General features: G+C 31.6%; 1 protein-coding gene across 1 annotated transcript in view; it reads right to left on the reverse strand.

Annotated features, from left to right (window-relative positions):
• The window catches only part of grm8b (glutamate receptor, metabotropic 8b), a 250,482-nt gene that overhangs the window by 35,838 nt on the left and 192,799 nt on the right, over positions 1-21,845 (reverse strand). The window contains exon 6 of the mRNA XM_073831290.1: positions 10,943-11,143. Coding sequence (XP_073687391.1) covers positions 10,943-11,143 — 201 coding nt within the window. The remainder of the gene's footprint in view (positions 1-10,942; positions 11,144-21,845) is intronic.

Below are 21,845 nucleotides of genomic sequence, written 5' to 3' on the forward strand. Positions count from 1 at the left end.
TCACACTTTACAGATCAGTTGTTCATAGTTAACCATCTACTAATACCAGTGACTTTGTACTTTGTAGAACAGCAAATGGATGGAACAAGTTCAAGCTACAGAGATTTGATGTGATATTTAAAATACACAATTTTTGTACCTCAACCTTGTTCCACCCATAGGCTTTTCTGAGGTTTGGGCACTTTTTGTGCTAAACATGAAAACAAAATAAATAAAAATCTAGCCATTGGCATTATTGATATGAAGATGTTTTATCACACCTTGGACCCTCTATACTGAGTGAACCAGCGGCGATCCATTTGCTGTTCTACCATGTTTCACTTTTATTAGTAGGTGGTTAAACTATGAACAACTGATCTGTAAAGTGTGAGTTAATGTATTAGTTAAGTGTTAGTTATTAGCTTATGTATGTTAGTGGGACGTTATTCTAAAGTTGCAACTATTCCTCATTTACTAACAGTTAATAAATGAAGAATAGTTACAACTTTAGAATAACGTCCCAATAACATATATAAACTATTAAATGATACTTAACAAGTCTTTAGTAAGTAATTTACAAACAGCTTGTTCATGATCTATTACTAATTTATTAGGTATAGTTATAAATCATTAAAATACAGTTAACAAGTCATTTATAACTTGTTAACTAACAGCTTGTAAGTTATCTATTGGCTATCTATAAGGCACAGTTATAAATAATTAACAAACTATTAACTGTTATTTAACAAGTCATTTATTACTCATTAACGAACAGTTTATTAATGGTCTATTAACTAGTTATAATAGATAGTTATAAATAATTAACAAACTATTAACTGCTATTTAACAAGTCATTTATAACCCATTAACTAACAGTTTATTAATGATCTATTAACTAGTTATAACGGATAGTTATTATAAAGTGTTACCATATATATATATAACCAAAAACACAAGGACAAAAAATTAATACATTAAAAAGACAGAACTTGAATTTCCTTCAGTATGCATAATAAATAAGATAAAATAAAATACAAGAAATGTTACTTAAAATAAAATTAAAAAAACATGTAAAAGTATACAATGGAAAATACATTGAAAGTAAAATAATAATAGTCAAAACATAAAAGTAGACATAAAAGTAAACATTAGCATGAAAAATTATAGAAAACAGAAGAACTCAAAATAACTAAAAGTTATTAGAAGATAAAAATGCATGACAAATAAAATAATAAAAAACAAAAGTTAACCACAGACATAAAAATAAATAAATAATTAAAATATAACAAAATAAAAAAAATGTAAACTGTAAACAAAATAAAACAAAATTAAATATTAAATAAAACAAAATTAAAAATAAAGAAAAAAGAAACTATAAAAAAATATATATATATAAAAAATTTAACAACTGTAAATGAAATTACACAATTAAAATTAAAATTAAATATTAAATATTAAATATATGCATAGAGAATAAAACAAAATAATAATAAAAGAAAAAAATTAGTAGGAAAAAAAAACATGGATAAGTAGACAATGGAAAATACATTGAAAGTCTAATAATAATAATAACAAAACAAAATTAACCAATGAACATAAAACTAAAATCTAAAAATAAAGAAATAAAACATTTAGAATAAAATTAAATAAATATAAAATAAAAGTTAGTAGAAAATAAAAACATTAGCATGAAAAATAATATCAAATAAAAGAACACTGAAAATATAACAAAATAAAAATGTTAACAACTGTAAACAAAATAAACCAATAAAAAGTAAAATAAATTATGAAATAAAACAAAATTGAAAATAACGAAAAATGAAACCGAGAATAATGAAAATATAAATAAAAAATTATAACAACTGTTAATAAAATTAACCAATTAAAATTCAAATAAAATATGAAATATTGAGAATAAAACAAAATAAATATAAAATAAAAATTTGTTGAACATTAGCATAAAAACAATATAAAATAAACTAAATTGAAAATATAACAAAATAAAATAAAATAAAAATGTATTAGAAAAAAAAAACATGGATAAGTAGACAATGGAAAACATATTGAAACTATAAAAATAATAATAACAATAACAAAAATGAACCAATGAAAATAAAATAAAAATAAAGAAGAAATAAAACATTAAGAATAAAACAAAATAAATATAAAATAAAAGTTAGTAGAAAAAAACTAATATAAAATAAAATAACACTGAAAATATAACAAAATAAAAAATAACAACTGTAAACAAAATAAACCAAGAAGTAAAATAAATTACAAAATAAAACAAAATTGAAAAAAATGAAGCTGAGAATAATGAAAATAACAAAATTAAAAAATGTTAACAACTGTAAACTAAATTATAAAACCAAATAAAATAAAAATATGAAACATTATTCAGAAACAATCCAAAATAAAAAAACGAAAATAGTTAGAAAATAAAAAATAACATGAAAAACAAAATAATAAAAAACGAACAAAAGTTAACAATAGAAATAAAATAAAAAATAAAATAACAGTAAATAAAATAAAATAAAATAAAAATATATCACTCAAAATAAAACTAAATAAAATATAAGATAAAACACAATACCAAAATAAAATAAAATAACAAAAAATAAAATATATATATAGAATGCATATAAATATATAGAAAATAAAGAAACATAAAAAGACATTGACAACAAAACAACATAAATAATAAATGATCTATTTAAATTATATTATAAAGGTGACTTTTAAATATATAATGAAGTTTATTTTAAATCATTGGCAAATATATTTTTTATATTTTTTAAAAATTGAGGATTATACATGCATATATGGCAACTACACCACAAACATACAGCAGAGTAACTACAGGACATTTGGTGTGATCATGACAGACACGTTCACTTTACAGCTCTGCTCTAAAACACATCTAAAAATAAGCATATGTATGTAGCCACTGAAGTGCATCTGATTGCAGTTGACTTAGCAATTGCCTGTTGGCCGTAGTAGCTGTCATAGCTCTTGGATAAAGGTTATGGGGTTGATGCTCGACTCCCAAGATCTGCTGCTTTTATCATTGACTTGATTAGAAAGCGTCCTCTTTCTGTTCACCAAGGAAAAAAACATCCCTTACTGACTCGATCAAGCATTCAGTGCAAGAAAACACCGAATAGAAATGTCAGATGTGCATCACATGATCCTGAACACACACGATGGCTCATATATGCACAAATACACACACACTCACAGAGCTCTGAATGTTAATGAATGCAAAACACAGAAACAGCATTTGAAATGTGTTTTGTCAAACAAATTAAACATTACAGATTATATTATATTTGACTCATGAATCCGGCTGAATGTAAACATCAACAGTTTAGCGTCACATGATTGAGCACAGCCCAACTAGCATGCGCTTGCGGTCACGTCCATGCTAACACAGTTATTTGTGCAGAGGCGTAAAACCCTTCAAGCCATGGTTTTACATTCATTATGCTGAGCACCAAACTGCTCATGTTTCACTCTTTTTTTTTTTTTTACATCTTCTTCTTTAGTCACTGTCTTCAGTGTTTTAATGAGGCTGCCAATGTAATATATCAATTTAGCATAATTCATTTTTTAATAATGCATTCAAGATAAACTCCCACAAGCCTCCTGAACCTTTAAATTATCTTGTAATTTCTTATCAAATATTGATATGAGATTAGTTTGATGAATTAATCAGCATGTGATGCAACTAATTAAGCTATTTGCAGGGTTATTATCATTACCATTAAAAAAAAACTTACTTGAAATAAAACAAATATTAACAGTAATAAAATAAGTAATAAAAACCCTAAAACATTTTTTTTATTTTAGCTAGTTGCCCAGGAAACACTTAATTTATACTAAATAATAATTTTAATACTAAAAAATAATAAAAAAAATAATGATAAAGAAAGAAAAATGATAAAGAAAACTATTAAAAAATATATTATTATTATTATTATTATTATTATTATATTTTATTTAAAGTAATGAAATAGTAACAAAACAACAAAAGTAAACAAGTATTTATTTATTTGTTTATCCATCCATCTATATGAAATAGTAAAATAATCACTTCAACTTAAAAAAAAACATTTAAAAATACACAAATAAGACACAACACAATAAATGAAAAATAAAATACAAAAATACAATTCAAAATAGTAACACTAAAATATCAAAAATAAAAAAACGAAATAAAAATTATATATATATAAAAAATAAATCAAATATTAATACTAATTAAATATTCTGGCCAAATTGTTAAAACTTTAAAAATGAAAATAAAAACGAATTCAAAATATTAATAAAACCTACAATAGAGTACTAAAATATCAGACCTAAACAAAGTAAACAAAATAATTAACTAAATGAAAAATATAAAATATAAAATATATATATATATATCATATTATAATATTAATATATATAATAGTAAAAAACAGTAGTAAAATAGTAACTAAACGCAAAAGTCACAAAAGTAACATTTTATTTATTTATTTATTTATTTATTTATTTTTGTTAAAAATCTATACAACACATTTAAAAATAAATTAAAAAGATAAACAGAACAAAATAAAATAAAAAATAAAATACAAAAGTACAATTACATAAACTAAAACTAAAAACTTAATAAAAACTATACAAAACATTTAAAAATAAATAAATAAGACAAACACAGAACAATATTAATTAAAAAATAAAATACAAAAGTACAATTACACAAACTAAAACTAAAAACTTAATCAAAAACTATACAAAACATTTAAAAAATAAATAAATAAGACAAACACAAAAAACTAATAAATTAAAAATACAATTCAAAAATACAATTCAAAACATTAACATTAAAATAACAAAAATGAAAACTGAAATAAAAATTATTTTAAAAACTACATATAAAAATAATAAAATAATAAAAAAATTATACTACTGAAATTTTCTGCCCAAATTATTCTAACTTTATAATTAAAATAAAAATAAAAACTAATTCAAAATATTAATAAAATTCATTTTAAAAAAGTACTAGTATCTCGATACTAAAATAAAAGACTTAAATGCAACAGACTTAAACAAAATAATTAACTAAATAAAAATAAAATAAATATATACAATTTATTTCAGTTGGAGTAACAAAACAACAAAAGTAACTATTTATTTATTTATTTATTTATGTTTGTTTGTTTGTTTGTTTGTTTTAGTCTTAGCTCACAATAACCCTGGTTGAAAAAGAAAAATAATTGCATGAAACTAAAAATAAAAACTTAAACTTAATAAAAAAAACTGTACTAAACATTTAAATATAAATAAATAAATAAGACAAACACAGAACAAAAATAAAATACAAAAATACAATTACATAAACTAAATCTAAAAACTTAATTGAAAAAAAAAACGTACAAAACATTTACAAATAAATAATTTGGACAAACACAGAACAAAAATAAATTAAAAATAAAATACAAAAATACAAATACTAATTTAAAATAATAAAACCTACAAGAGTAATAGTGTCTAAATAAAATAACAGACTTCAACAAATAAAATAAAAAAACTAAATAAAATTCAAATATAAATAAAACAAAAAATATATATATATTTTTTTTATTTGTTTGTTTAATGTTTCTTTGTTTTAGTATCAGCTAACTATAACCCTGGTTGAAATAGTAAAACAATTACACAAACTAAAACTAAAACATAAACTAGAAAAATAAATAGATAAGACAAACACAGAACAAAATAAAATTAAAAATAAAATACAATTACATAAACTAAAACTAAAAACTTAATAAAAAACTAAACAAAACATTTAAAAATAAATAAATTAGACAAACAGAACAAATTTAAACTAAAAATAAAATATACAAAGATACAATACAATTCAAAATAGTAACACCAAAATAGCTCAAATAAAAACAGAAATATATATATATATTTAAAACTATATATAAAATATTATTAATAAAGAAATGTTTTGCCCAAATTATTAAACCTTTAAAATTAAAAAAAAAAAACGAATTCAACAAATTTATTAAAACCTACAAGAGTAATAGTGTCTAAATACTAAAATAACGAACTTCAACAAAGTAAAAGAAAAAACTAAATGAAAATAAAATGTAAATAAAACAAAATATTTATTTATTTGTTTATTTTATTTTACACCCAAATTATTAAACCTTTAAAATTAAAATTAAAAATTAAAAAACTAATTCAAATATGAATAAAACCCACAAGTGTAATAGTATCTCAATACAAAGACTTCAACAAAGTAAGCAAATAAATAAATAATTAAAGCAATAAAATAGTAACAAAAAAGTGACACAAATAAGAAAATATGTATTTATTTAATTAAATATTAATTAATTAATTAATTAAATTTCAATTTCAAAATTTTAATTAAAATAAAAACTACTTCAAGATAAATAGTGTCTAAATAATAAAATAAGACTTCAACAAAGTAAAAAAAATTATTTATTTATTTGTTTGTTTGTTTATTTATTTGTTTAAATGTTCTTTTTTTCTTTGTTTTAGTCTCAGCTAACTATAACCCTGGTTGAAATAGTAAAATAATTACATACATTTAAAACTAAAAAAAATTAAATAAATAAATAAATAAGACAAACACAGAACAAAATTAAATACAAATTAATAAAACCTACAAGTGTAATAGTCTCAATACAAAAAAAGCTTCAACAAAGTAAGCAAATAAATAAATAAACATACATAAATAGCTAAAGCAACAAAACAGTAACAAAAGAAAAAAAGTGACACAAATAAGAAAATATGTATGTTAATATGTACATAATTTTAAAATTTAAATTAAAATAAAAACTACTTCAAAATATTAATAAAACTTACAAGACAAATAGTGTCTAAATAATAAAATAAGACTTCAACAAAGAAAAAAAACTAATTAAAAAAATAAAAAATATATAAAAACTATATATAAAATGATAAAATATTAATACTAATGAAATACTCTGCCCAAATTATTAAACCTTTAAAATAAAAAAGAATGAAAAACTAATTCAAAATATTAATAAAACTTACAAGTGTAATAGTGTCAATACAAAAAAAAGCTTCACCAAAGTAGCACCAAAGCAAATCAATAAATAAACACATACATAATTAAATAAAGCAACAAAATAGTAACAAAACAAAAAAAGTGACACAAATAAGAAAATATGTATTTATTTATGTTTCTTTGTTTGTTTTAATCTAACTATAAACTTGGTTAAAAAACGAAAATGATTAAACTAAACATGAAACTTACTTTAAATGTTTTAATTTATTACTTTATAATACATTTATAATAAAACTTAAACTTAATAAATAATAAACTCTAACAGCAAACTGAACTGAAGAAATGTATTCTTTCATTCCTGGAATGAGTCAAACATTTAGAAGACACTTTTCACAGTCCAAAAATAATAATTGTAATTATTAAGAGCTTGTTCAAAATAAAATGTTTCAGAAAACACAACAGGAGCTGTTCGATTTTACAGTAGAAACATTTCTGATTGTGAAAGGTGTTTTTTTTAATACAAAAATTACAACAATCAGGGCTGAAGTTTCAGAATTTTTTTCTTATTTTATTTAGATTTACCTTTTTGCATCAAAAATTGTTATTTAAAGTAAATTCAAAATAAAATTTTAAATAATTGTGAACTTGTAAAAATGTAATTTACGTATACACATCAAAGGAAAAAAATGTCTAATTATAAACAAAGGTGTTTTTTAAATTATGAAAATTAATAAAACAATCATCTAATTCAACAAACTGTTTATAAAAATTGTAGTTTTTAAAAATGTAAAAAGTTTTTTACATTTCTTATTATTTCTTATTATTCTTTCATATTTAAAATTAACGAAAAAACGAAAATGATTAAACTAAACATGAAACTTACTTTAAATGTTTTAATTTATTACTTTATAATACATTTATAATAAAACTTAAACTTAATAAATATTAAATACAAATGGATATAGATAATGGACAAAGAAAGAAAGAAAGAAAGAAAGAAAGAAAGAATCCAGTTTGTTGGAATTGCTGTCTAAACAGTTTGTCAAATGTTTTATTTCAAAGAGCTTTTTTCAGCGTCATTAAATGTACAAATGAATTTAGTACCAAAAGTAAATGTGAAACTGATCAAACCAAGCTATTTATTTATTACTTTCTAGTCACTGAAATCTACATTAAGCAGAATAGAATAGTATCCATAAATGTTTGACCAAATGACTCAACCATATCAAATGGGGAAAAAAAATCTATAGTGGATCATTAAACTCTAACAGCAAACTGAACTGAAGAAATGTATTCTTTCATTCCTGGAATGAGTCAAACATTTAGAAGACACTTTTCACAGTCCAATCAAATAACAATGGATAAAATCAAGACCCACACCAACATTGCTCAAGTACGCTTTTTCTCATAAATGTGTTGTATTACAGACTGGTACATGCTGTTAAACTTTACAGTACGTGTCATGCTCATATATCAGATTCTAACATCGGTGCAAATGCTTTGAAAAGGAGCACGGCTGTATTAGAAAGCAGAGGAAGTGGGCACGTCACCATCTGCATTACTGCAGAAATCCCTCTGATCTACATAAAAGAAAAAGGCTAAAAAGATATGTTAAAAAGCTGAAATCACTTAAAATGTGAGAGATGTGATTCTGGAGAAGATCAGTCAAAAATGATTTAGCGAGAAAAGGGAACCCTCTACTGAAGAATTTTTGATGCACTGAATAAAGCAACAAAATGTAGCAGCATAAAACGGCTTCTAAAAAGAAAAACGTGTTGAATGTGTGTGGATGAGCTGAGGTGAGGAGTTCATGTAAGGGAGACAGGAAGTAGCAGAATGCAGAAAGTTCCTTAGCGAGACTGTGAACAATTCATTTAGACATTTCGAGAGAAAAGTTCCAAGAAGTCAAATTAACAGAACAGAAATAACAGAAATTAACTGTATTATTAGATTAGAAATATATACAACTATAGTTTTTTTTTTAATGGAGCTAGTGGATTCCTTACAACAATTAAATAAAAATGAAAAATATATTTTGTGTTTATTTAAATATACAGTGATGCCTGTGAAGATTTAATGTACAACCATTTTTTATGACGAACAAAGGTAGCTTTTAAAAAAATATTAAATAAAAAAATCAGGATCGAACTTCTAGAATTTAAAAAAAAATTTTTTTTTAAAATAATTTACCTTAACATTTTAAGTATCAACAAAAATGGTTATTTAAAGTAAAATTCTAATAAAAAAAAAAATTCTAAATATTTGATAACTAGAAGAATAATTCAATAAACTTTTAAATTGATTTTAAAAAATTGTTTTTAGTTTTTACAATTCTTATTATTTCTTATTATTCTTTTATATTGTAAATTTACTTTAACATTTTTTAACAATAAAAACAATTCATTTTAAAATAAATTATTTATTTATTTATTTATTTATGTTTGTTTGTTTGTGTTTTAGTCTCAGCTAACTATAAACCTGGTTGAAATACTCAAATAATTAAATAAACTAAATCTAAAAACTTAAACCTAATAATATACTATTAATATATTTCCTTCTGATTTACCGTAACATTTTAAGTATCAACACAAATGGTTATTTAAAATAAATTAAAATTAAATAAATGTAAAAAATTCTAAATATTTGACAACAAGGGCAGTGAAAATAAATAATTCAACAAACTTTTTAATTAATTAAAAAAATAGTTATTACATTTCTTATTATTTCTTATTATTCTTTTATATTGTAAATTTACTTTAAAAAAATTTAAGTTACCATTAAAAACAATTGATTTTAAAATAAATTAGTTATTAACATTTTTAAGTAACAATAAAAATGCTAATTAAGTGAAAATCAAATCAAAAATAATAATTGTAATTATTAAGAGCTTGTTCAAAATAAAATGTTTCTGAAAACACAACAGGAGCTGTTCGATTTTTACAGTAGAAACATTTCTGATTGTGAAAGGTGTTTTTTTTTAATACAAAAATTACAACAATCAGGGCTGAAGTTTCAGAATTTTTTTCTTATTTTATTTAGATTTACCTTTTTGCATCAAAAATTGTTATTTAAAGTAAATTCAAAATAAAATTTTAAATAATTGAGAACTTGTAAAAATGTAATTTACGTATACACATCAAAGGAAAAAAATGTCTAATTATAAACAAAGGTGTTTTTTAAATTATGAAAATTAATAAAACAATCATCTAATTCAACAAACTGTTTATAAAAATTGTAGTTTTTAAAAATGTAAAAAGTTTTTTACATTTCTTATTATTTCTTATTATTCTTTCATATTTTAAATTTCTGATATTTTACATTTCTGATTATGAACAAAGGTGGCTTTTACAAAAAATATGCAAAACTAATGAAAGTTTGAACATTTTAAAAGATTGAACTTATTATTTTATTTTACCTTAACATTTAAGTATAGCAATAAAAATGGTTAAGTGAAGTAAAATAAAGCAAAAAAAAAAAATAATAATAAAGAAATTTTTATCATTTTGTTTTTATTTTTAAAACATTAAAATGTATGTGCAACAAACGCGGAAAGCTGGGTGAAAATTATGAAACAACAAGCAACTACTTCAAAAACCTTTTAAATTATTTTTAATTGTTCAATTTCTTATCATTTGTTTATATCTTAAATTTACTTCACATTTTTAAGTAACAATAAAAATGCTAATTAACATTAATAATAATAAAAAACAAATTAAGTAATGATTGAGAACTTGTACAAATTACCTTTTTTTCCAAATGCACAACAGGAAAGTAGAAACATTTCTGATTATGAAAAATGGTGGCTTTTAAAAAATTATGCAAATTAATTAAACAATCGGGGTTGAGGTTCAAGTGTGCTTTCCAACAATCCAATTAAACCAAGTATCAGAATAATGTGTCAGACTAGCAAATGTTTCTCACCATTAAAGCTGACGTTTCTAATGTATCCCAGCAGCTCCTTGCCATCTATGTTGCTCATGCGAGGACAAAGCCCTGGATATCCTGAGCAGAGGTCCCTATGCATGCGGTGCAGAGCGTGGGCCATGGCGTACACCGCGTCCATCACAAACTGCACTTTTCCCTCTTGCTCATAAGTTGAGTCCCTGCCGACTTTCTCCAAGCCTGAAAAAAAGAACAAAGACATGAGTCCAAATGCAAAAAATAAAAAAAACTTTGAGAAAGTTTAGAGATCCTGTCTTTCATTTATTTCCCTAAACATGCCCAAGTGACAGGCTTGGTGCAAGTTCTTGGCTGACTCTGGGTGGAAGCATTCATTTATATGCAAGTTTAATTTGTTTGCAAAGCTTTTCAAAGGATTTCCAATGCAATTTCTTTTTTCCAAAGCATGCCAAACTAATTCACACAATGCCTCAATGCCTGATGATGAATTCATGCCGTGTTCTGCGATAATTAGTTTATTAGTGCCGACTGGAGTGACCTTTCCACTGAGGTTAGCAAGGGAAAATGACAAAAACAAACAACACCAATAATAATATGAGTGCAAATTCACTACAAAGACTATTGTATAACTTTCCTCCAAACCCTGAGTTTGAATGTGGCCACTTTTTCATCTTTTCTTAGCTTTAACTCCATGTTATCAGTATCACCCACATGCATAATCTGAAAGACGACCATTCCGTGATTTTCTATAAAGGCTGAAGTTAATTGTGGAGTCTTGATACCTCCATTTCCCATTTATGTTAAATCCTGCGTAAAGCAACAAAGGAGAGCTTTAAAAATGGTCAGTAGCGGAGAGCAAATTAACAGGTCCAAGCGGAGCGCTCAATCATTGAACTTGTCAGGCTGGAATTTATAGCGACTCATTTATAGAGAATGAAATACAATGCATCTCTGTAGTGGACCGAAGTCTACAACTCAGCTGAATGGGAAGCTTTTATCTCACCAGAGGGAGCACTTACTCGTCTTGTTGGTTTAATGAATCACCTGGGTTCAACCACATTAAGGTGATCTTTGACACAGTATCTTCGGAAAATGCCACAAACTAAACCACTTAATCTCAAGCAAAGACCGGACTATGAACTTGAAATAAGGCTCTAAACTGCACAAATGAAGCCAACTTTGGCTTCCGAACATTGCTATGTGACCCCAGGGGATTTAAGGTGTACTGTGTTTGAAAGATCTTGCTTTGTTAAACTTTGTTAAACAGTCCAGTAAACAAGATATTATTGACAGGTTACTTTGTCTTCTTTTGCTCCGTCAATAAAAATACTTCTAAAGCCACAGCAGAACTGTTGCAAGTATTCAAACAACACACGGTAGTGATCTTCCAGAATTACTCAGTTTTTAACAAATTGGTTGGGTGAATGATTTAGTCACTTATTTGTAGCTACAGGTTTGTGTTCACTCCTGAAGGAATCTATTTTTTGTGGACGAATCAGTTGAGTAAATAATTCAATGATGCACTCATAACAACTCAATATTAATATGGAGCAGCTTCCTTTCAAGACACAACATTGCCAGTTTCTTTGTCTATTTTCGCTCCATCAACGCCAATATTGCAGAACCATTGCGTTTATCCGAGAAACACACAGTAGTGATGAATCAGTGTTTTTCTCACTGATTTCTCACTGATTCTAGTGATCTCTTTTCTTGGTGTGGAACTGGACTCGGTCAGCCAAACAGCTCGCCTCACACAAGAGCGGGCTCAGTCGGTGCTGAACTGCTTGAATACGTTCAAGAGCAGGAAAGTGGTCCCACTGAAACAATTTCAGAGGCTCCTGGGGCATATGGCAGCAGCTACGGCAGTTATACCGCTTGGACTGCTCCATATGAGACCACTTCAGCACTGGCTTAGTGGCCGAGTCCCGAGGAGAGCGTGGCAGCGCGGCACTCTCCAGGTCAAAGTAACCTTGGCCTGTCGCCTAACCTTCACCCCGTGGTCAGACCTAGCTTTTCTTCGGGCAGGAGTCCCCTTAGAACAGGTCTCCAGGCACGCAGTGGTACACACGGATGCCTCCACCACCGGTTGGGGGGCCACGTACAACGGGCAGGCAGTATCGGGGGTTTGGACGAGCCCCCAGCTACACTGGCACATCAACTGCCTAGAGCTGCAAGCAGTACGCCTTGCCTTGAACCGTTGAAGGACGTCTTCGAGGCAAACACGTGCTGATCCGTACGGACAACACTGCGACCGTTGCATACATCAACCAACAAGGTGGTGTACGCTCCCGTCGCATGTCACAGCTCGCCCGTTCTCTCCTCTTTTGGAGTCAGAAGCATCTGAGGTCGCTTCGTGCCATTCATATTCCGGGTTTGCTCAACCGTGCAGCCGACGAGCTCTCACGAGCTGCGCTTCCCGGAGAGTGGAGACTCCATCCCCAGTCGGTCCAGCTGATTTGGAGACGTTTCGGGGAAGCTTAGGTAGACCTGTTTGCTTCTCCGGAGACGTCCCACTGCCAGCTCTTTTACTCCCTGACCGAGGGGCCTACGCAAATATGCGTTTCCCCCAGTGAGCCTACTCGCACAGACACTGTGCAAGGTCAGGGAGGACGAGGAGCAGGTCCTGTTAGTGGCGCCTTACTGGCCTACTCGGACCTGGTTCCCAGAACTAATGCTCCTCACGACAGCCCCTCCCTGGCGGATTCTACTCAGATCTACTGACTCAGAGACGGGGCACCCTGTGGCACCCGCGTCCAGACCTCTGGAAACTGCATGTCTGGTCCCTGGACGGGACGCGGAGGTTCTGAGTGATCTACCCCAAGGAGTGGTAGACACCATCACTTCGGCGAGAGCTGCATCCACGAGACATGCTTACGCCTTGAAGTGGAACCTGTTCGTCGAGTGGGCTTTCTCTAGAAATGAGGATCCCCGAAGATGCCCGATCGGAGTCGTGCTCACCTTTTTGCAGCAAGGGTTGGAGTGTAGGCTGTCGCCCTCCCCCTTAAGGTCTATGTAGCCTCTATCTCTGCAAACCATGACCCCATTGAAGGAAGGTCGGTGGGTAAGCACGACCTGGTCGTCAGGTTTCTCAGGGGACCGAGGAGGTTAAATCCTCCTAGGCCCCCCTCCGTACCCTCTTGGGACCTGTCTCTGGTGCTCACAGCACTACAGCGGGTCCCCTTCGAGCCTTTACAGTCAGTCGAGCTGAAGTATCTCTCTATGAAGACTCTGCTCCTGCTTGCATTGGCCTCCATCAAGAGGGTAGGGGACCTGCAGGCTTTTTCGGTCGATGATTCGTGCCTTCAGTTCAGGCCGGCAGATTCCCAGGTAACTCTGAGGCCCCGGCCTGGCTACGTGCCCAAGGTTCCCACTACTCCCTTCAGGGATCAGGTGGTGAGCTTGCAAGCGCTGCCCCCGGAGGAGGCAGACCCAGCCCTAGCTTTGCTTTGTCCTGTTCGAGCATTAAGATGCTATGTCAACCGGACGCAAAGCTTCAGGACCTCAGACCAGCTCTTTATTTGTCACGGAGGACGGCAGAAGGGGAAGGCCGTCTCCAAGCAGAGGATGGCACACTGGATAGTGGATGCCATCGCCTTGGCTTATCAAGCTCAGGGCATGCCCTGCCCGCTCAGGTTGCAAGCTCACTCTACTAGAAGTGTTGCATGGCTCGTGGCGCCTCGCTATCTGACATTTGTAGAGCTGCGGGCTGGGCGACCCCCAACACGTTCGCTAGGTTTTATAGCCTTCGTGTAGAGTCAGTCTCCTCCTGTGTTCTCACCACAATCGGGTAGAAACACTGAGAGGCACTGGCTCAGGTCGGCTTGCTATCTTCTCCAGAGTGTCCATGTATACCCTGACGAGTTCCTCCTTCCTCGGCTCCAGACGTAGCGATGAATCTTTAGAACCGATAGAAGGCTCAGGATGCATGAGAGACTTAAGTGAATCCCATATGTCTTCCACGGTACCCACAGAGGTCGTGTTTCCCCGGTAACCTTCTACCATCTTCACGAGGGTTCAATCACCTCCATTCTTCCATATGTCCTAGTATGAGCCATATGTGTATTGCTCCAAACCATTTGATAAGAATGAGTTAATGAATCACTCATAAAGACACTCATGTGATGTGCAACACACAGTAGTGATGTTCCTGAATTAATAAATTTCGGTTGGGAGAATGATTCTGTGACTTGTGTTCATTCTGAGTTTTTGATCGAATTCAATAAAGCACTCATAACGACAGTCACTTTTTTGGTTCCTGGATCAGTTTTTTTTTTAAACAAATTTGTTGAGTGAATGATTTAGTGATTTCCTAAAAAAAGGTTTGTTCTGTTCCAGAATGAACCAATGTTAATAACTCAAAGACACTCATTTGTCGCCACCTACCTGTACTGGCGTAACAATGTAACCTGAAGTAATAGGCAGCGAAAAATTCTCACCATTTCACAGACTGACACATCTAATGTAATCTATCATTCTATCGAAGAACATCATAGTAATGCAATCTGAAATATTTTACAATCACCTCTGCAACTACCCACAACATCCAAGTTGTGCAGGTTTTGCACAGGCAAGTGACACTATAAAAATCCACTGTGAAACCAAAGTTGAATATTCATTTTTAAAACCACAGAATTTTAAAAGTGGGCTCTTGGAAGGCAGAGTGGCAAATCTTGATGCATACAGTTAAGCCAAGCCATTCTGTGCATGAAAACACTGTCCAAACGCACATTAGTCTCATAATCAGTCCCAGATCTGAAGGCTGAGAAAGTCTGGAGGCATGAGAGGGAAGGATCTTTTGTCTAAATGAGTGATGAGTGGCAATGTAGAGGACACAGAGCCCAATCATTAAAACCAGCATCTTAATTAAACTTCATTTACGGGGCCTAATTCAATTTGCCCCAGACGAGACCAACACATCTCGCTGTTTCGCGGCAGACGAACAGCGCTCTGCCGTGGTTAGATAGGAAAATTAGATAAATGACAAATTAATTACTGAGATTTTCTTTCATCAAGAGATTAATGAAGAAAAAAAGAAACAGAAACAACATCAGAGGCCATGTTTGCTTCTGTCAGCTTCGAATACATTAATAGAGTGACATTACAGCTGCGGTGGTTCATCAACTTTTAAAGCTTCGCAATAGCGACGAAATGTCAGAAATTGACTGACATCTGCTGGACTAATTTCGTGACTGTGAGATATTCCACAATGCAATGTGCTTACCGTGACTTTGCATTTAGATGATGTCAGTAAAGACCAAAATGTCTTCTTCGTCATTTGGTCTGACTGTCAAAAGTTAAAATGTTTTTACACAAAATTTGGATAAAAATACAGTCAAGCCTAAAATTATTCATACCCCTGGCAAATTCTGACTTAAAGTTACTTTTATTCAATCAGCAAGTTTTTTTTTAATTAGAAATGACACAGACATCTCCCAGAAGATAATAAGACGATGTTCAAGAGGCATCATTGTGGAAACAATTATTACTCATCTTTTATTTACATTTTAACAAAAAGTGGCATGTCCAAAATTATTTATACCCTTCTCAGTAATCAATAAAAAAGCCTTTATTGGCTATTACAGCAATCAAATGCTACCTATAATTGCTGACCAGCTTTTTGCATGTCTCCACTGGTATTTTTGCCCATTCATCTTTAGCGATGAGCTCCAACTCTTTCAGGTTGGAGGGTCTCCTTGCCATCACCCTGATCTTTAGCTCCTTCCACAGATTCTCAGTTGAATTTAAGTCAGGACTCTGTCTAGGCCACTGCAAAACATTAATGTTTTTGTCTGCTAAACATTTCTTCACCACTTTTGCTGTGTGTTTTGGGTCATTGTGGTGCTGAAATGTCCAATGGTGCCCAAGGCCAAGTTTCTCTGCAGACTGCCTGATGTTGTTGTTGACAATTTTGATGTATTGCTCCTTTTTCATGGTGCTGTTTACTGTGATTAGGTTCCCTGGTCCACCGGCTGAAAAACACCCCAAAACATTAGGTTCCCACCACCATGTTTGACAGTGGGGATGGTGTTCTTAGGGTTGAAGACTTCTCCTTTTTTACAGCAAATGAAGGCTACATCATTGTGGTCAAACAATTCAATTTTTGTTTCATCTGACCAAAAAGACAAGACCAGAAGTCTTCTTCTTTGTCCAGATGAGCATTTGCAAAGGTCAAGCGGGCTTTTGTGTGCCTTATCTGGAGAAGTAGTGTCCTCCTTGGTCTTCGTCCGTGGAACCCAGCGGTGTGCATTGTCCGTTGGACTGTCTGCTTTGAGATGTTGCCACCAGCAGAGCCCAGATTCATTAGGATTCATCATTCAAGGATTGGTGGTGATCCTTGGATTCTTATTTACCTCTTTCACTATCCTCCTGGCCAGCACAGGTGTCACTTTTGGCTTCCGACCACGTCCTCTGAGATTTTTCACAGTGCAAAATGTCTTGTATTTTTTGATAATACTTTGCACTTCAAAACATTTAGATATGGTCTTATAGCCCTTTCCTGACTTGTGAGCAGCCGCAATGCGCAGCCGCAGGTTCTCAGTGAGGTCCTTTGATTAAAACAGCTGTTCCCAATGAATCAGGGTAATTAGGATGCTTTAGAACAGCTTGGACTATTTGGAATGGTATAGAACTTTGCATTTTCCCATAGACTGTGACAGTTTGCAAAGGGTATGAATAATTTTGGACATGCCACTTTTTGTTCAAATGTAAATAAAAGCTGAGAAATATTTTTTTCCACAATGATGCCTCTTGTACATCATCTTATTATCTTTTAGGAGAAGCCTGTGTCATTTCTGGTCAAAAAAAACTTGCTGGTTAACTTTAAGTCAGAATTTGACAGAGGTATGACTAATTTCGGGCTTGACTGTATAAAATTTGTATTATAACGTGACAGTAAAGACATTTATAATGCTACAAAACATTATTTCAAACAAATGCTCTTTTGAACTTTCTATTCATGAAAAAAATCACTGTTTCCTCAAAAATATTACATTTCAACAATAATAATAAGAGGAAATGTTTCTTGAGCAGCAAATCAGCATAGAATGATTCTGAATCATGTGACACTGAAGACTGGAGTAATGGATTCTGAAAATATATATAAAATCTAATCTAAACAGGAAGCTTCTTAAAATGTCCTTTTCCTGTCAATTCTAAGCTGCAGAAGTGAGAGGAAAGAGGGGAAAAAATGCCATTATAGACAACACAGATTCAGTACAACTGACAAAGACATTATGAAGAAGTAACTTCTCACTGCACAGGGGGCCTGTGCATGACAGAAATCACCTAATTTACAATCCAATTGACTTTTAGGGTTTTTGGGAAACCTGTCAGTGTCAATCTATAGAACATTTCACAGTAATGAGGAAGTGGAACTAAAGCTTCTCATGACTGTAGCACTTTTCTATTCATTACGTCCTCATTTTCCTTATTAAAAATGACAATTCGAAGTGAACATCAACAAATGGACATGTGTTATATGAGCTGATACTTACGTTGTTGTCTCAACAGCAGAATGACTGCAGTTACCACTGCACTGGAATCAGATACATGATTTCTTTTCCCACATATGTACTTTTTTTCTTCTCCAATTAAAAAGGAATGTAAATCAGGCCATGCATTTGCATAGGATGGTAATATTGCCCCGTTTTCTGACAGGATCGAAAAGGTATGAGGGGAGGTGAAACAGTAGTATGCTAAATCTTGGAGTTTTAATGAAATCTAAGCTTGAGGACAGCTGCGATGGCTACCTGACTAGATTAAATCATCAGACTCCGCGCTATACAAATGGCACTTATAATTTGCAGCAGCAATGTTTTAATGATCATGTATTCATTTGAAGTTTTAGCGCGAGGGTAGCTGACATCCCACATGTAATATAGCCTTCAATTGCATCTGAAAACCCTTTGGCAATTTTTATGAACTAGCTAGTGACAGAAGTTCTGCACAGGCACAAGAAAAATTGTGATAATCTTAAACATTAATCATTACAATGAGAGCCGTTCGTGAAATAATTGTGCTGTATAATGGGAACTTTATGTATTTACCTGTCATTTTGCGACTTCTTATCCACAATTCCTTAATTGCAGACGCAGCCCTCTGGATCAATCATACTCGCGTTTGCCTTGCTCAAGGGCATTATGGGATATGTAAGTCTTGATTCATACCTAAATCTTTGGTATTACCAACCCAACTCAATTATTTAAACTTACTGCTACACAACTTTTAAATAAATCACTTTTCAGGAGTCTCTTACTCTTTCTCAAATGTTTCTTCTGAGAAAAAAATACCTCTGTAATCTTCCCTAGAGACTTAGCATCTTCTCAAACTGTCCTTGGATTTGCCAAGAAGTTTATAATCAAAAGTCATAGATCTCAGGATTGTCTCGAATATTTCTCATCAGATTTGTTCAAAACCAAATGACCTGAAATCTACCTAAATCTACAGGCAGTCTTAAATCAAGTTGCCTCATGTACTAATAACATAGGTTGTGCTCACATACTGTATCTTGTCTGACAAAATAATGAAAGCCTTCGTGCTTTACAGAAGTACACTGGGCCTGGATTAGCATACACGCTTTATAGTCAAGGTAACATGATTTCAAAAGCGGTTCAAAAAGATTCTCTCCATATATGGATGTCTTCCACAGGTTAGATCGCTCAGAATCAAAAGTACTTGAATTGACAGCAGATTTCAACAATACGGTTCACATTTCTCTCATCGTACGGTGAGCGAAAAAGAACAGTATGAGGAGTTAGCTGTTCAATTCTGCCGTGACTCACAGGAGACATTTGGTAAAAAGCATGCAATTTTGATACTTCCAAGAAAACAAGGACAAAGGTGTACTTTATGAAATGTCTTCAAGTGCCCTCCACTTAACAGGCATCTTTGGCTTGCTTTCATTCTTCCCGTGGACACCCATTTCGCTCTCGCATAAAGGGCTCGGAGCTATTAGTGTTGAGGCAAGTGACGAGTGGAGCTCAGACCCGACACAGACGCTTTGCGTTTAGATGTTTTTTCATAGTGAAAGGCTGTGATGCAGGTGCACGAGAGGGCTGGAAAAATGCGCTATTAAACAGGCTGCCTATGCCAGATGCTCTCATGTGAATCCCAAACATTTCAGGGAATTTACTTGAGAGCATTTTTCTCTCAGCATGAGACAAGAGAATGTTAATGGGTCATTCCTTTTAAGCAGTACATTCTCATGTCCCCACTTATGTCTTTAATACACTGGATAATGTGTGTGTGTGTGTGTGTGTGTGTGTGTGTGTGTGTGTGTGTGTGTGTGTGTGTGTGTGTGTGTGTGTGTGTGTGTGTGTGTGTGTGTGTGTATACATCATTTGTAATAATATAACTTTTTGAACTGTATTCTTTATGCATATTGCATAAAACAATTCAACAGATTTAAAATAAAAATCGATAGTAACACTTTAAGGACCAATTCTCATTATTAACTAGCTGCTTATTAGCATGCATATTAATAGCATATTGGCTAGTTTATTAGTACTTTTTAGAACATATTAATGCCTTATTCTAAATGACCATATTTTAAAGACCTTAATCCTACCTCATACCTAAACTTAACAATTATTAATTAGCAAATTAGGAGTTTACCAGCACAAAAGTTTATCCATGCATGCATTCATCCATCCATCTAGCTATCTATCTGTATTTCTATCATCCATCCATCCACATATCCATCTATCTATCCATCTGTATATCCTTCCACCCATCATCTATCTGCATATCCATCCATGCACCCATCCATCCACATATTCATTCATCCATCTAGCTATCTATCTGCATATCCATGCATCCACATATCCATCTATCATCCATCCATCCACATATCCACCTATCCATTCATCAAGCAATCTATCAGCATATTTATCCATCTATCCACATATCCATTCATCTAGCTATCTGCATATCTATCCATCCACATATCCATCTATCTACTCATATATCTTTCTATCTGCATATCCATCCATCCATCCACATACCCATCTATCCATTCATCTAGCATTCATCTAGATAGATGGATATGTGGATGGATGGATTTGCAGATAGAAATCTGCATATCCATCCATCCACATATCCACCAATGCATTCATCAAGCTATCTACAGTATCTGTATATCCATCCATTTATCCTCCACACATTCATTCATCTAGCTTTCTATCTGCATATCCATCCATCCACATATCCACCTAAGCATTCATATAGCATTCATCTAGATAGATGGATATGTGGATGGATGGATATGCAGATAGAAATCTACATTTCCATCCATCTACTCATCTAGCTATCTATTCATCTGGCTATCTATCTGCATATCCATCCATCCATCCACATATCCACCTTTGCATTCATCTAGCTATCTATCTGTATATCCATCCATTTATCCATCCACATATTCATTCATCTAGCTTTCTATCTGCATATTCATCCATCCACATATCCACCTAAGCATTCATCTAGCTTTCTATCTGCATATTCATCCATCCACATATCCATCTATCTACTCATCTAGCTATCTATTCATCTGGCTATCTATCTGCATATCCATCCATCCACATATCCACCTTTGCATTCATCTAGCTATCTATCTGTATGTCCATCCATTTATCCATCCACATTTTGATTCATCTAGCTTTCTATCTGCATATCCAATCATCCACATATCCACCTTTGCATTCATCTGGCTATCTATCTGTATATCCATCCATTTATCCATTCACATATTCATTCATCTAGCTTTCTATCTGCATATCCAATCATCCACATATCCACCTATGCATTCATCTGGCTATCTATCAGCATATTCATCCATGTATCCAACCATCCATATATCGATCTATCTATCTATCTTCATATCCATCCATCCACATATTCTATTAATAGAATGTCTATCATCCATCAATCA

Source organism: Garra rufa, chromosome 25 (genome assembly GCF_049309525.1).
Source record: "Garra rufa chromosome 25, GarRuf1.0, whole genome shotgun sequence".
In the NCBI taxonomy this organism is placed as follows: Eukaryota; Metazoa; Chordata; class Actinopteri; order Cypriniformes; family Cyprinidae; genus Garra; species Garra rufa.